Raw genomic sequence first — 17,090 nt, 5'->3', positions numbered from 1 at the left:
TTAGGGAAGATATGGGTTTGTAAAAGACAGAGAAAGAAGAAAGCTCTCCAGTACTTGAAGCCTAGATACACCCAAGAAATTGATTAGCAGCTCACAACACTGTGGTCCATGTGGACAGAAATGGAGAAAATTCTTTGAGCGCTGTTGACATGTTACTGTGTCTCTAATGGAAGCAAATTACATACTTTCTAAAGTGACAATATCACTCCAGTAATGTGCAGATAAAATGTTCCAGTGAAATCTAATAGCTCATACTTGCCAGAATCATTATGAAAATAATTACTTCCTCCTACTTTTTTTTCCTTTTTTGGGAAAAGTGCTACCTCATGTGGCAGTGAGTTTTTAAAAACAGGGTAACAAACTATAGCAGGACACAGAAACTACAAAGGCAGTGCTTCCCTCTCTTTAATAATTCTAACGTATGACTGCTAAAATAACACTGTGTCCTGGAAAGCAGCCTTTTAATAGAACGTTTGTGGATAATTGAACTCCTGCTCATTGTTCAAAAGGTCATGAGGTTCCAGTGAGCCCTTTTTCTTTTGGTAAATTATTCAGCTTGAGTATTTATTGGCCTGTCAAAAGGAAAGTATTGTATGAACTGTCTTTGTTGCTCTTCAGTGTTTCCTAATTTGATTGTGTTCCTTTCTGTGCATAATGCCAGCAGAAAATTTCCATTTCTTCTTCTCAAATTCCAGTACATCTCTGCTGTTTGCTATATAGATCAGCCTCATAGATCAAATAGACATAAATTAAGTCAATGTAAAAGAATTATAATACTGATTGAATGCAGAGTTTTTGTTTGATTTGTGTTCTGAGCCTGATCAGATCTTTGTTTTTATTAATATTATTTCAGAGCATTCCTTAAAAGGAATCTACAATAGAAAGAATGGGGCAAATTTTAAGGAAATTGCTAGCTAGTATTAGGTTATCTATAGTCATCTATATTACAATAAAAGCAGTATTCCACATCCTTGATCTTACAAACTTAGTGTCTGCACAATAGCTACACACTTTACTATAGTGGATAGATCAATTGACTCCAGTTCTGAACAAAATTTGGGGCAAATTGGGTAGTTCCAGTGCTTGTACATCTAATCTTACTGTCCATACTTGTTGGCCCTTCTGTACTATTTTCTGTATCCAAAGCTGGTTGAAGGAGAATTACTTAAGTCAAGAAAAACAGCGTCACAAGAAAACAAAAGGTGGCTGAATTTCAGAAAATATATCCCATATACTGCTCTCATTTTCTTCTGACCACTACAATCCTTATACAAAACATGTAGGATTTTTGCTTGCTTTCAGATGACATGGGATAGTCTTTTCTAAATGCTCTTCTTTTTCTAAGTGAAAAGCTCTCTCTTCCTGTGGACAGAAATTGATCACATTGGGTATGCCTGGATGAGATGTCACTTTAGTTCTTCATTTAACTTTTACAACAGTCATATGGGTTAATCTTCTTACAGATGAAGAAGCAAAGATGCAAAGAATTTGGTCACTTTCCAAAGATATCATTTCTCATAAATGACAGGGCTGTGATTTGAACGCAGATCTGAATGACACCAAAGTTCAGATTCTAATTTATTTCCATTCCACATGAAGGAAGGGTTGCTTTAAGACTTAGTGAAACTGGGTAGGAAGAATTAGGTTCTGAAGAGTCAATCAAGACATGAGATACCACTGATTCAATTCATCTAGTAGGTAATGACTCCTGTGATAGCACAAAGGTCACCAAATGCCAACTTCTAATTCTAGTTCCCTTGCCCTTGTTCATTATACAAGTCCACTCTTTCCCCTGCCTTCCGATTTAGTCTTCTGTTTCTTTGTCTAACGTTATTAACTTGGCTGAGTTTCTGACTTCATTCCCTCTTTGCTTCTCGGGTTCTATGTTCCCAAGCCCTTGGCTGCCTGGATTTCTCTTTACTACTTAGCTAGAATAGTCACAAACAGCTGTGCACTCCCAACAAACTGTTCATATACTTCCTTGGCATTTCAAGCGCTGGAGTTGACCCATTAAGGCCCAATATTCATTAATCAACAGAAAACTTCTGCCTGAACTCAGCCAAGTCACAGTTGCTGAAATTGCAAATATAATCTGCAATGTGTTTCCAAACCTATGGTTGGCAATATTTTACTCAAAAAACCTCAAAATGCATGTTGTAGGTATTCTAGTTAATCTGGAAACCAGCCCCACATGGTGTAAAATTATATTAACGGTTGCCATTTTGTCCCTGGGTTATCCTCTTTTTACTGGATTCCCATCTTTTCTCCCTTGGTACTTATAAATTGTGAAGCTATGCAGTGGAATATCCTTTGGACTTTCTGATTCTGACTTGGTTTACTAACCTTCACCTATTATCCTGAGATCCCTGGGTTTGAATAAGCAATGTAATTCTAATTTCTGTTGAGTCTAAACTCCCTTTTCATTCTGGCTATCTATCGCTACAAAGTACTTCAAAAATTAGAATATTAAAAGCAACCATTTTTATTTTTTCTTGTGATTTTGTACATTGGGAATCTGGAGAGAGTTTGGTTTTGATTCTACTGTTTTGCCAGACATTGTCTGACATCTCTCGTTAACTTTCAGCTAGTAGATGGGCTGTCTGGAGGGTCTAGGATAGCCTTACTCAGGTGTCTGTTGCCTTTGCAGCTTTGGCTGCAAGGCAGAGATCAGCCAGGACTGGTGATCAGGCTGTCTGCTCATGCCCTCTCTAGCGGGAGGTTCTCAGTGTATTTGAACTTCTAAAGTGGAGAATCACAGCTCCTAGAGAGAATGTTCCCAAGAGATACGAAGCAAAAGCTGCCTGTTTCTCATATCCTGGGCCCTGAAACTGCATTTCAGTGTCATTTCTACTGGTGTCTATTGGTCAGAGCAGGCATAAGCTCACTCAGATTCAAGAGGAAGGGACATAGATCCAATTTCTTAATGGGATGAGTATCACAACTTTTGTGGCTATATTTATTCTGCCTTACTTCTTGTTTCCTGTGTCTGTTTTCCTCCCAATCTTGGTCTTTGCATTTCTACTTTAGGCCGGAAATCTAGACTCAGTTTATAGTAATTGATAAAATCCCTTAGTTCTAGTTTAATTGTATTCATTCATTTATTAATGAACCTTTTAAAAACAGATTTCATGGTTATTACTGTACAAAGCAGTACAAAAAAGTAATTTTCAAAATATGGATTTTGTTGCCTGGCTTTTAATCCTGCATCCTCCAATTGTAAATTGCAAAATCTTGAGCAACTTACTTTCACCTCAATCTCCTCTCCTGTGAAATGTAGATTATAATGCCTGTATTATGTGGATATTGTAAACATCAAGTGGGATAATCTATACAAAATACGAAGCATAGTGTCTTGTATGCAAAAGCAGTCTAGTAAAATAGAATAGTGGCTATGATTAGTAGCTGATATGGTTTGGCTGTGTCCCCACCCAAATCTCATCTTCGGTGGTAGTTCCCATAATCCCCATATGTCATGGGATGGACCTGGTGGAAAGTAATTGAATCATGGGGGCAGTTTCCCCCATGCTATTCTCATGATAGTGAGTAAGTTCTCAGGGGATCTGATGGTTTTATAAGGGACTTCCTCCTTCACTCTGCTCTCATTCTTTTTCTTGACACCTTGTGAAGAAGGATGTGTTTGCTTCCTTCTGCCATGATCATTAAGTTTCCCAAGGCTGCCTCAAACTTACTGAACTCTGAGTCAACTAAACTTTCCTTTATAAATTACCCAGTCTCGGGTATGTCCTTATAGCAGCATGAGAATGGACTGATACAATAGCTATCACTATCATTTACTATGTGAATCTGAATTAGCCACTTAATATCTCTGGACCTCCTCTTTTATATATAGCTTCTTATATATAAAAACTGGATTGTTTTTCTCTTGTAGTTATGGTTTCTTACAGTGAAAGGATACAAATTAAAGTCAGGAAAGGAAACAGACACATGAATGGAAGTTCAAAAGAAAGCAGACAGAAGTTTCCAGGTATATCTTCTCAGTGGAGTAAAAGAGGGACACATCATTAAGATAAACTAATCTGGTCATATTGGCATAGTATGGCCCAAGGCCTGCAGCTCACAGAAACATTCGTATCAGGTAGAATATTCCAAGGGTTCAGAGATTATCTCCCAGGAGTATGAAAAGAGATCTTTCCTTAAATGTGCAGGTTTTGAGTAACTCAAGCCTGCTGAATTTACTCTTTGCTTGCCACACACTAATATAAAATATTAATAAAAGGGAAATTGAGTGCACGGCATGTGGTACATCTGTACATTTTTCTCAAATTTTATGCAAGTCTAAAATTGTAATTCTAAATCCAACTGGAGCAATAGGTTATATAAGTTGATAAATATTCAGGCTTAAAGTATTTTAACACTTTTCTTTATCATTATTTGTTTATAATCGAAAGGGATTGCATCGTAAGGGATATTGTTTTTTGCATTAGCCAATACATTTAAAATTTTTATTGTCTTTGTGATTGAATTTATTCTCAGGAACACTATTCATAATAGTCAAAAAGTAGAAAAAATTCTAAATCTTCAATAACTTATGGATAAATAAAATGGAATGTTATTCAGCCACAAAAAAGAATAAAGTACTGATACATGCTACAGCATGGATGAAACATGAAAACGTTAAGCTAAGGGATAGCAGCCAGTCATATAGGACCAACATATTGTATGGCTTACATGAAATGTCCAGCATAGGCAAATCTAGAGACAAAAAGTAGATTAGTAGTTTCCAGGGGAAATAGGATTGATGAAAATGGGAATGATAAAAATATTCTAGAATTAGACAGTGGTGATGATAGCATAGACTTGTGTACATACTAAAATCATTGACTTGTACACTTTTAGAAGGGTGAAACTTTAAAAATTATTTCTGTATATTGCATATGTAAAAATTATATTTCCATTATATAAAATTATATTTCAGTTTTTAAAACGTAGCTTTTACAAAATTTCAAGTTAAATTTTCATAACAATATGCTCTGGTTTTTGTACACTGGATGGGAAGACATATCTATTATTTTTTTAAAAAAACGTAATTCTAATCTAGTATACCCTTTATACATCTTTCTAACCTCCTTTCTTATTCCATTCCACACATACTACATGATATTTTATAATTATAACACATCATAAAGATTAAGAAATTAGGAACTCTTCCTTTTCTCAGAAACTCTAGCTTTGCTGCAGCAGTGAAATTCTTACTATGACTATCATGATTTAGTAGGTATTTTAACTTGAGGATAAAACAGATTGAGTAACCCAGTACTATAGACAAGAAATAGAATCCAATTGCTAGATTTCTACACCTCTCTGGTTTACAGCTTGATAAGTTTTTGCTATTATTAGTCAGGCAATAAATCTTGACCTAATTGAAAACAACATGTTTGAATTTTTTGGTTGCTTTTTTTTGTTTTGCATGATTACAGAATTGTGTGTAATCAGTGATATGATTATAATTACTCAATGTATGCAAGAAATCTGAACATTTTTTAATATAGAAAACATTGACAACCCCCTTCTTTAATGGAATTTTATAACATATATTGTGTTTTGACAAACATGCTTTATTCCTCTAACAACAAAATTTGGATTATCTCCCTGAAGTGAAGTACAATATCTATGTATCTTGATTTAGGGATGGTTTCATTTCTAATCAATTATTTGTATCTTAATTTTTGCTGGCATCAAAAGAATCTATTAAAAAACTTTAAAAGTTATTTCTGAATATTGCATATGTAAAATAGCCTTAATTGAGCAGCTTATCTTCCACTTGCAAATATGTGAAAATATCAGTATGTAAAAATAAAAAGAATTATTTATCATTAGAAGAATGTACTTATTATTCTGCATGTCATATGAAAAATCTTTTTTTGTTTTTAATTGTAGGAATCCAATCCAAGTACCTATGAACAGCTGCAGCATTCTAATCAAAACATGTTAGCTAGTAATATCACTTACATATGAGCAAAACAATGTTTGTCTTTGCTTTCTGAATTCAGAATGTTAGGCTATCTTGTTTAAACTTGTTTGGGAGAAGATACGGAGATTAAGTCTGTACATACATGTACATATGTTCATCTTCTCACAGGCCTCTGAGCTTTTGGTTTTCTTATTTCTTAGAATCTAGATTCTATTTGTAGAAGTAGATGCTGTACAGTAAAGAAAAAAGGGTTAACCTTTGACTGTTTTGGTATGTTCCACCTATTATTCTTAAATCACAGGCAAATTATCATTTCTGGTTTTAGTCTATCTCAGAAAAATAACATATACCAAGCACCAAGCTCAGTAGGATTTTAAGTAGTCAAATATAACCAAGTAAAACTACTTTCACCAAATCATGACTTGATAATTGACATGGATAATTGACTGTAGAAAAGACACGTTGTGTGTTCCTTTGGAAAAAGTTATCTGTGAATGTTCTGTTGTATTAAAAGATACTAAATACTTGATCATGTAGTGATTAGTAACACATAGTTAACAGCTAATAAGCAGCAAAGTAGATTTTACTTTCAACTTTTTATTAATGTCACCTCCTCTGCTTAACTCCTTTGAATCACCATCTCTGTTTATTTTTCAGTCTGAAATTCACCAGAATGGCCCATTAAATTTTAGAATATATAAGAGCATAAGTGGAATGCAAAATAAGAGTAGCTGTAATTTAAAGATTAAAGTGGAATGCAGTTTTTCCCTTAGATTTTAATTTTTGTTATATTTTTCCTTAAAGGTTAAAAGACTAAAAATATTGTAACAAGATACAATAATATGAAAAAAAAAACCCTTATTCTTCCTCCCCTGCCCTGTTAAATATCACATATTATTGGAAAAATGGTCAGTGTTAGCAAGCTTCAGCACCACATGTGCACACTGTTACACTAAACTGTATTTGTTATTACCTAATTCAAGTAAATGGTTACATATCCATAGGTGTCCTGAGTAGCTTGAAATAATCTCCTTACCTCAGGATGGAGGTTCTACATAGAAATCCATGGCAGGGAAAGCAGGAAACAACTATCTTTCTTTTAAAGAAGAGAATGTATTAAAATAGTATAAAGTTAAATCAAATGGAAATGTTATGACTAATAGTTTGGGAAGTTAAATAATCTGCTTTTCCTATTTTAGACTTATATAAGTTCAAAATAATCTTCAAGATATTCACACTGAATTATTACCTATATAGTATCTTTTAATGCAAAAATATACAGTATAATTGAATATATCACTTTTATTGAATGTATGCCTTTCAATCTCTTTTAATAATCTCTTTAAATATATGCTTACAAGGCTTTTGTTTTATGAGTTTTATTCCTCCTTGAGTTTAGAACACAGTTTCCTAAATTTGACCATGAAAATTCCATTGAGAGACTGATGATAAATTCACACTTAGCCTCCCTTTAACTGACGGACTTAAACTTGATCCATGGATTTGCACCACGAACTTCAAAAGATGAATCACTGCTGTAGACGTGATGGCCTAATTCTTCCAGACATGGCTCAGGATCACTGGTAGCAAATTGGGCAGCATCATCAATTTCTTTCTTTACCTCAGTCCCAATTTCCTTTAATTCTTCCACAGTGGCGAGCTTGCTGTTTACCATTCTATCTTGGAGAATCATTATAGGATCCCTCTTACTTCTTACTTCCTGAATTTCGTCTCGTGTACGATAACTGACTCCAGGATCACTCATACTGTGTCCATGATAACGGTAGGTCTGCAGCTCCATCAGTATGGGCCCCTTTCCAGACCTACAGTAGTCAGCTGCAAATTTTGTTGCCTCACGAACACATAGAACATCCATTCCATCGACTTTTAGCCCAGGGATAAAATTGCCCCTCTTGTAGTAATCAGTGCTGGCTGCTGCTCTCTCAGCAGATGTTCCCATTGCATATAGGTTATTCTCACAGATGAAAACACAAGGTAATTTCCATAAAGCTGCCATATTGAAAGCTTCGGCTATCTGCCCCTGATTCGCAGCGCCATCCCCATATAAAGTCAAACAGATCTCATTGTTTCCCTTATATTTACAGGCCAGAGCAATGCCAGCGCCCAGGGGGCCCTGCGCGCCGACGATGCCATTGCCCCCGTAGAAGTTCTTGGTATACATATGCATCGATCCTCCTTTTCCTTTAGCACAGCCTCCTCTTCTTCCCGTCAGCTCTGTGAGAATGGACCGGACAGAAAGTCCCCGAGTATAGCACATACCATGAGCCCTATAGGATGTGATGAGGTGATCCGAGGGGTTTATTCCAGCCTCAAGGCCCACGCAGCAAGCTTCCTGACCATCGCACAGGTGACAGAAACCACGAATGAATTTCTGTTTGTACAGCTGATCTGCCTTCAATTCCATGCGGCGAACAGTCAGCATCATCCTGTAGTATTTAAGCCCCTCCGCCCTAGTGAGCACTGTAGTGACGGGGGGACCCTCCTCCAACAGGTGAAGATCACATTTCTCAATTTCAAATGTAGCGTCATTTGAGGAGTTACGGGACGCCACCAGCACTCTGCGAGCTGACTTCTGGGCAACTCGCCTCAACACGCGGGAGATGAAGGCGGTCAGCATTTTCTTCATGGAGTGCTGTGGATGGCGGCGGTGTCCCGTAACGACCGCAGGAAGGCCTGGCCTCGGCTCCGCGTCTCCTTCCGGTGCTCGCGTCATCGGGGCAGTGCACACGGGAGACAGAGGCAAGTCCTGCACAGCACTGGGACATGGGCCACCCAGCCTGAGCTGACTGATTTGTACAATACCTGCCAGCTGTAAAATGAAGACTAAAAGTGGTTTCCTTTTCTGGAGGACTTGGGCGAACTACAGGGCATCCTAATTAGCCGCCATCATTGCTGAACCTCAATAATCTGAGTCCCTTTTCCCTGTTAAATCCTGGAGCAGTGCATCTCAAGCTTTCCCCCGAAGCGTATCAAATAGAAGAAAGGAACAAACTCGGTCTCTAAGGCACACAAGAGTTCTGAGAGTTAGTCCAAAGTTATTTCTTCCTACCAATATTTCTTTAATGTCTTGTTTTCGATCTTTAAAATAGGTATGAATATTTATCCTGCTCCATAATGTGTCATATGTATTTTAAGGTAACAACAAAACTGTAAATTATTTGTAGCTTAATTAACTTTAAAAGCAAAACAAGCATACGCACTAACAAAAACCCCTTTTAAAGAAAAGTCAGTACTATCAAATAATATGCCACATTTATCCTAATGGCGTCTAGCACCTGTGACACTTGAAGTGGGCAGGGAGGATGTATACAAACCTAAGCCTGAGAATAACAATTTAAGCCCAGTAATAAACTTCCGTGTGGGAAAATTGGAAGCAGGGAGAGAGAGTTGAGGTGCAGATTGTGGTAAACAGTTTGTAGTTTGTGATATTCCACTTTTCCTTACTCTTTTTAATAATTCTGAATCCCTGTTTTACCTAGTTTTATCCCTGTTTTCTGACTACTTCACTTTTGTTCTTCCTTTTGTTTATTTCCTTTTTTTTTTCTTTTTGATTTTCTACAAAGATGTCTTTAGCACGTTTCCATAGACTTTCAGGTGGTATTTATTTATTTTGCTTTCATTTCAATCAAACTGGACCAGCCTTAGTCCAGGAAATCTAGAAATGTGTTCTTATAGTGCCTTTTTATGTGGTAACCATTAGAAAGTGTAACTTCTTATAAAGTGACCCACCAGACAATACACGGTTTGGACTACAAGAGAGCAACAGAGTTTGCTTATGCCACTTGAAACCGTTCAATCACAAGAGAAGAGAAGCCTTAGACCAAGGGCTACAAAGATCACATATCACTTCTCTGTTTTTGTGCTTTTACCAGGAAGGCGATTTTGTGCCCCAATAAGCCAACTCTAACTAGGGATCCTGTTCTATTTAGAATATTAAGCCATTCACCTTAATGCATGCTCAGTTTTATATCCATTGCCTATTTGCAAATGATAAATTCTTACTCAGATTTCCCTATTACATGTTCAAAGCAGCTGCCTTCTCTATATCTAGTTGCAGGTGTTATTTTGGGCACTTCTTTTAATATTCAGGAAGAAAAGAGAAAATCGCTTGTTAAAAAGTTAAGATAACTCTTAAAACTTGATCCTCTCCCCACCTTCTGAACCCAGCCATCATAATAGGCCTCATCCTTTCACTCAGTTAAAATTCAACTGTTGGAATTCATGGTCTTGCTGTGTTGTTTGCTTCCTCTTTGATAGTCTGTCTGTCTGTGCTGTTCTCTTTCATTCCTCCAGGTATTGGAGATCTCCAGGGAGCATTATCTCCATAAGAATGAGAAAAATGACACTGCAGGAAGGAACGGTAGTGTTAATGGGTCAGTGAGTGACAGCTGAGCCTTCTCTCAGAGGTATCAGCCAGGCCAGTGCTGCCAGAAACACAAGAGCTGTACAGCAAAGTGTGCCAATTTAATCTTGTCACATGTAGCCTGGACTGCAAAGATAGAGCTCCCCTTAAAAGCCCAGTGTGTCAAGCCTAAACCCGACTCATGGCAGAAGAGAACATGCAAAGATGCTAATTGGAAAATATCAGTACTATGGGTTCCCACAGAAGATGTCCTTTAAAAAAAAAATTCTCAACAGGCTCTAGTTAGTAAATAATAAAATGTGAAACTCCCATGGACCTCTTGGTCATCAGTTACCCTATATATCCTAAATTCAACTTAAAAATAGACTTCTGAAATCAAACAGTGTCAAAGCATTTCAATTAAACTGATTAATCTTGATAATGACTTTTTGACTCTTATTGCTATCCTTCCAAATCCATCTACAATTTCAAAGAAATAATGAAATTTCCAGACATCAGGGTACACGTTTATCCTGAGCTGTTGAGTTTCTCCTCTTACATGCCCCCCAGCTAGATAGGATTCATAGAGCCAATGATGCTGTTCTTTTCTTCAAATGATTTATTTTTTGTCCTGTGCTTGTTCAATACCATGTTGATTACCAAACAGAACTAAGAAGTCATCTAAGTACTCATCACTGAAATGTTGTTTGCAATTAGAATCCCCGTAAATTCTAAGATTTTAATTAACACCAAATCTCACGTTTAATCTACTTGAAATTAAAGGAAAACAGGTGAGATCTTTTATAAGGCCAATGGCAGACTTTACATTTAATTTAAAAAACCCCTATAAAAGAAGAGCAAGTGATTATAGTAGCAGTCATTTATGCCAGTGTGACAGAATTTCACATTTCATGTCTAATGGTTGATCTTACAGGGGCATTTCTGAATTTATCTTAAAAGTGTCACTCCCATTGCATCAATAACACATAGTTTTTAAATAAGAGACAAGGAAATGTGAAAAAAAAGAACAATGAGCATGTTTGAAGGATATTTACATTTCTTTAGTAATTATTGCACTTTTTCACCAAATGTTAAGTGAAGAAAACTGTTAAAGAGTGAATATTTTCTAGATAAGCAATATCAGATCTCATTATATGATTAGTGGCAGTGTATTTTTTTTTAATAGCTCTAAGATTTGCCAATTAAGAGTGATGAGTAAGAACTTGGTGCAAAAATTATGAGTTATGTATATAACTCTGAGAAGAATTTTTCCCATTTAGTGTATTACTTTATCTCCCTTGGAGAAAAGACACAATGTCAGTACCATATATTTTGAAAAATAATGACAAGCGAAGTTTCTCTTTAATATTACAATAAGCAAAGCTCTTCCAGAACACTTCAGAGGCTTGGGCAAACAATATTTTTTCTTGTATAATCATACCATATTTGAAATGTGATTAAAATAAAAATCCAGGATACATTAATTCAAAGAGAAGACTTCATTGGAAATGAGAGGTAAAGTAGAAGTGCTTCTCATCCTACCCAGATAATGATGGTGTGAGAAAAAGGAAGACGTTGTGGGTTAATTTTTAGTAGTAACAGATGGAGTACCATGTTTATCCTGATAGATGACCAGAGTCATCTGAGTCATCATACTCCTAGTATGAAATCCACTATTTCAAGAGTTTGTGAGGGTCTAACACATATGGTAAAAGAGATCATGATGCAAAACTGTAAAATAAAACTTTCCGAACATGTTAATAAAATTTTATGTATAAACTCTCTTATCAAGATTTACTACAATCCAGTGTCTCAACCAGTAGAGGACTACAACATGAGTCAAGAGTTTTGAACTGATTTCTGCTTAGTATTTTGAGTTGTTTTGTAAAACCACAATCCCCATTCAAAAGAAAAACCATTAATTCAATAAACGTTCCTGACAAATCACAGCAATTTTAAGAAAGTCCAAGTCAAAGTTAAATCTATTTGCATGTTCTCCAAAAATCTTTACATTTCTTGGGCAAATCTTTTCTTTAGCAGATTTTAATTCTCACATACTTAAAACCCCATGTCTCAAATTTTTATTCTGTAAATAAACACATTTACCCCAGTAACCTGGATTTTATTATACTAGTAATAAAGTATACACAAAATATGCTAGCCAAAATGAATGCTGTATATTCAATATTGCAATGAGGGCTTCTCTCCTCTGTGCGGTGGTTTTAATACATTAGTTTTCTCTTAACTGTACCATGTTATGTTTTCTTTATATATGCCCTCCCACAACCCTTCTAATGACTTTTGGTGGAATATTAACTGTTTCTAATATCAGTATGCCCATGTAATAAAATTAGTAAGAATATTTCCTTTGACTTTGCCTCTTTGAAGAAGACCTAAGTCACTGAAGGAGATTTAAAGAGAGAGGAAGGAATATTGGCAAAAATTCAGGGCACTGCTGCCTCCTAGAAGGAAGTTTGAGCAGCACATTTGACCAACACTGACAAATCTTAAGAGAAACAGACTTTGAGGAAGCTTGCTAATCATGCACCCCACTTTAAGAACCTACTGTTGACCACATCTTCAGTTTTCTTTGCCCTATCTTATGTCTAAGCTTCAGCACAGTGTTATCTATTACATCCTAAACTTAGACCTGTATAGATTCTGTCCACATAGATTCATAGGAGATACATGTGAATATGGTCAGACATATAAGCACTTTTTTCTTGGCAAATAATATTTTTTAAATAATGAGAATGAATTTTTTGGTTATTACAAGCATTAATTTGAGACTTAAAACAACATCATAAATATTTCCCAGGTATGTGATAGAATAGACTTGCATCTCTTAGAGATAAAAAGTTAACAAAGTTTGTATCTCCAGGAAATACAGTCTGCTCATTTGACCCTCATATAGTTTAGTATCTCATTCCCAATTTCTAGAAGAAGAAACTGAGGCCAAGGAATTAGGTAAATACAAAGCTAATTTTAAAAAGTAAAATATTTATTCTTCGTTTATTCATCATGTATGCACGAAGTGCCTTTCTTTCATGTATCCCATTTCTGTATTAAGTAGTAGAAGTACAATGATAACATACAATTAAATTTTCCTCTGTTTAATCCAGTTTATATGTAGGTGGGTGTTGTGTTGTGAGCTCTTCCAGATTTCCTGGCACTGCCTAGAGAAAAGGACAAATCATCACTGAAAGACAGAGGGAGGGACACGTAAGCAGCTGTTATAGATGCAATAAAACGAATGTATTGCATTCCAGGCAATGGTTACAATGACAGTTTGTCTTTATTAGGATCAATGATGAACAAATTAAAAATAAAGTACTGTCAAACAGCAACATACAAAACAGAACACTCTAATTTTGTAAAGTTGTGTAGTCTCCTTTAATTTGGTTATACAGCAGAGCTGAAAAGGCACACTGGGAAATATGAAAATCAGGATCTCATAATTATACAATACGTTATGAATATGAATGCAGTTTCGCCAAGCAACCTAAGACAATGCTGTAGTAATTTTATGGAGCTTCTCATGCATGAGAATCTTTCTGTTCCCACGGACCCACTGTGCATTTAGATTCTAGGATATTTCCATAGTACCCAACACTAAATCTAAAAGGCCATTATGGGGGAGTCTTAGAGACAATTTCAATTTAGAGGCCCAATGGTAAATGAAGATAGCATCCAAGAAGAGCTTTTAAGCTTAAACATATTAAGCACTCATCAAAGCATCATAATCAGGCAGCAAGATTATTGGGGTTCATTAGGAATTTAACAAGATCCTGTCAGGGCTACCAGCTGGTCATGCTGCTTCCATTCTTCTGAACCCTGAATATCCCACTGAAATTTATGGTGTATTTCTCCAAAAGCTTTTAACTTTTCTGTACTTTCATCTAGCCCTCTTCCCACTTCATTTCATGATAAAAATCACCATCTATTTATAAGAATGCATTACAACTTTTCCAAGGGATTTTCCAAGTTTCATGTAACATGGAATTTCATATAATATGGAACTTTTCTATATTATATGAAAAGTCATACGGACTGCAATGGATCCTGACACTGATCAGAGCAGAAATGAACTCAGCAAAGGTAGTAAGCCCAGTAAACACTGGGTATGTCCTCAGCTCATGCATCTGATTCACAGAGAGTCAGACTCTTCTGTTCTGATCCATTGCTTCTTCCATGCATGCCCTACACGGCTCCCCTGCCCCAGCTGCCTGTCTCCTGAAGAATTTTTACATCTATCAGAGCTTCCTTCCTGCTAATCTCAGCAGAAGAGGAATCATATTCTTATCTGGAAATCTAACTCCTCAGCCTTTGCTACAGAACTTGCTATTCCTTCATAATGAGATACTGTTCTCCTGTTCACCCCACTCCCACACCCCCACCAGAGAATCATCAATTTTGTCGTCTTCTTTGGCTTTCTTTCATGCTCAGATTTCCTCAGCTCTGAAAGAAGATATCAGAGTCCTCATTGCCTCTTTTAGATCTCATCCTATATTATTCCTTTTATCTAGTCAAGCTCCACAAATATGCAGCCTGCACCCACAGTCTCCATTTACTTTCTTCTAATTGCTTCCATATGCTTCTGCAATCTGTGTCGTCAACAATGAACTGAAATTTCTCACATCAAGGACTTGGTTAAATTTAATGACAATTTCAGTGCTATCACTCTTTGAAACTCTTCACTACATTAGTGTTTCTCCATGGATATTGCCTTATCCCAACTTAAAAATTAAAATCTTTTTTATGCTGCTTATACCCCAGACTTCATTTCAACCTCCACCCAAAAAGTATGTCAACCTCCACCCAAAAAGTAAGTGGGGGTCTAAAGTTTAATGATATATGCTTTATTCTTGCCAGCTTAAATGATTACCCAAAGGGACTCATGTGATTTATTGGTTTAATTCTCACCAGTAAGGAGATGCCAACTATATTTTCAACATTAACTTCCTTCATTCTCTCTAGTCTACCAGAAAAAGTATGTTAAAGCCCTGTAGCTATTTAAACTTGAAAATTTCCAAAAAGAAATATTTTCTCTCTTCTCCCCATTTAAATAAAAAATATCTGTTCATCTTAAGTTTCTCATCATTAGAGACCTATTTCTGGTTTATAAACTTAATAAATATATATTTTTTGATTATAGTGTCTTTAAAAATTCTACATTATAAATACAGAAAAGCATAAAGACAGAAAAATTAAATCACCAAAAGTTATCTGCTATTAACTTTTGATTTATGTTTATCTTTTTATTTCTAATACAATCAAGGTTATATGTTTTATATATCTTGAATTTTTTCTTAGCATCATATTATAATTATTTTCAAAACTATCAAAAGCCATTTCAAAGATCATTTTAATGGTTACAAAAAATCTACATTACATGAGTTTACCATAACACTCTAAAATGTCCCCCTATGACTGAACACTTGTATTATTACTGAATTTCTACCACGTGCCAGGCACTGTTAGTGAAAGTACTGATTTTTAAGATTCACTTTGTAATATTTTAACACAAAACATTGAATGTGTTCAATATATCACTCTTCTCCTTTATGGTTTTATTTGCACACAATCATGTACTTATAAATATTGTTTTCTTTTGAAAGATTTTAGTCTTTGAGACATCTAGAGTTATTGGATAATACAGAAATTACAGTTTTATTTTGTCTGCTCAATTCTTCTCACTTTCATGTACTGAGTAGTCCATATCTTTATTGTTTTGGAATGCTCACTTTGTATCTATATCTAGGTCTACATCTTCATAAGCTAAAACTTTTGTTTCTGAGTTCGTTAGTTTTATTATCTGTTAGTTGATTCTTATGGGAGCACTTCTAAGTTCTGATTATTATAGCACCGTGTAATTATATATTTGATAGTCCAAACCCTTTCTCATTATATTTTTTAAAAAATCTTCTAAGATTTTATAGCCTGTATAATATTTCCTATGAAGACCAGAGTAATTTTATTACATCAAAAAATAATTTGGAATTTGGATTAGAATTAAACATGTAAAATAAAGTGAAGAGAATTCTGTCTTTACAATGTTTAGTTTTGTCATCCAAGAATATGCATCTTTTAGCTTACTCAGAATTATATACACTGACATCGTGTGGTTTCCTTAAGAATATACTATATACTGTTAAGTTGTTTCTCAGCTTGGGTGATGGTGATTTTAATAGACAATTATTTATTTACTTCCCATGTTCCAGTCACTTTGCTAAGTGTATTGCAAGCAATATTTTACTTAAACTGTCACAACAGTCCAATGACAGATAAGATTGACTTTCTTATTGTTACTGATAAGAAAGCAAATGCTTTAATAGTCAGTATTTTTAGGAACTAAAAGCCAGCAAGTGATAGAAACTGGACTCAAGTGATGGAAACTGGACTTCAGGTCTGTCTAACTCCAAAGTTCCTAATGTTTCATCAATGATTAGTTCTAAGACTGAAACACTTTGTCAATGAAATATTCTACATTTGACTTTTTACTACATTTTAAGCAAATGTGTTAAAACTTATCAAATACATTTTCAAGAATCATGAAAATAGTCATATCACATCTTTTTATTTGACTTAATATGTTGGCATTCAAGGCCACCCCTAGGTGTGTGGGGCACTGGAAAAAAATATTTTTGTGGAGCTTCAAGCTGTATTAGAAAATTCATGAGTCCATATAGGGTATAGTGATTTATTGAAGATTATTTAGAATAATGAATAGAAAAGAGGTAACACATTCATTCGTGGTCTAATTAGAGCTTGTGAAGATTCTTGATAGTATCAACA

The 17,090-nt window shown here is 35.4% G+C and overlaps 1 protein-coding gene across 1 annotated transcript; it reads right to left on the bottom strand.

Moving 5' to 3' along the window:
* Positions 1-7,174: 7,174 nt before the first annotated feature.
* Positions 7,175-8,639, bottom strand: PDHA2 (pyruvate dehydrogenase E1 alpha 2 subunit). Its single transcript, XM_003898985.4, has one exon. The coding sequence runs from the start codon at positions 8,577-8,579 to the stop codon at positions 7,404-7,406; it is 1,176 nt and encodes a 391-aa protein (XP_003899034.1). The 5' UTR covers positions 8,580-8,639; the 3' UTR covers positions 7,175-7,403.
* Between the last annotated feature and the right edge of the window lie 8,451 nt (positions 8,640-17,090).

The sequence above is a fragment of the Papio anubis genome, chromosome 3 (genome assembly GCF_008728515.1).
Source record: "Papio anubis isolate 15944 chromosome 3, Panubis1.0, whole genome shotgun sequence".
Taxonomy (NCBI): Eukaryota; Metazoa; Chordata; class Mammalia; order Primates; family Cercopithecidae; genus Papio; species Papio anubis.
Note: the sequence above shows the minus strand (reverse complement) of the source record. Positions and strands in the feature narration are given on the sequence as shown.

Excerpts from the sequence above, each read along its gene's own strand:
- PDHA2 (XM_003898985.4), bottom strand. The coding sequence starts at position 8,579 with ATGAAGAAAATGCTGACCGCCTTCATCTCCCGCGTGTTGAGGCGAGTT.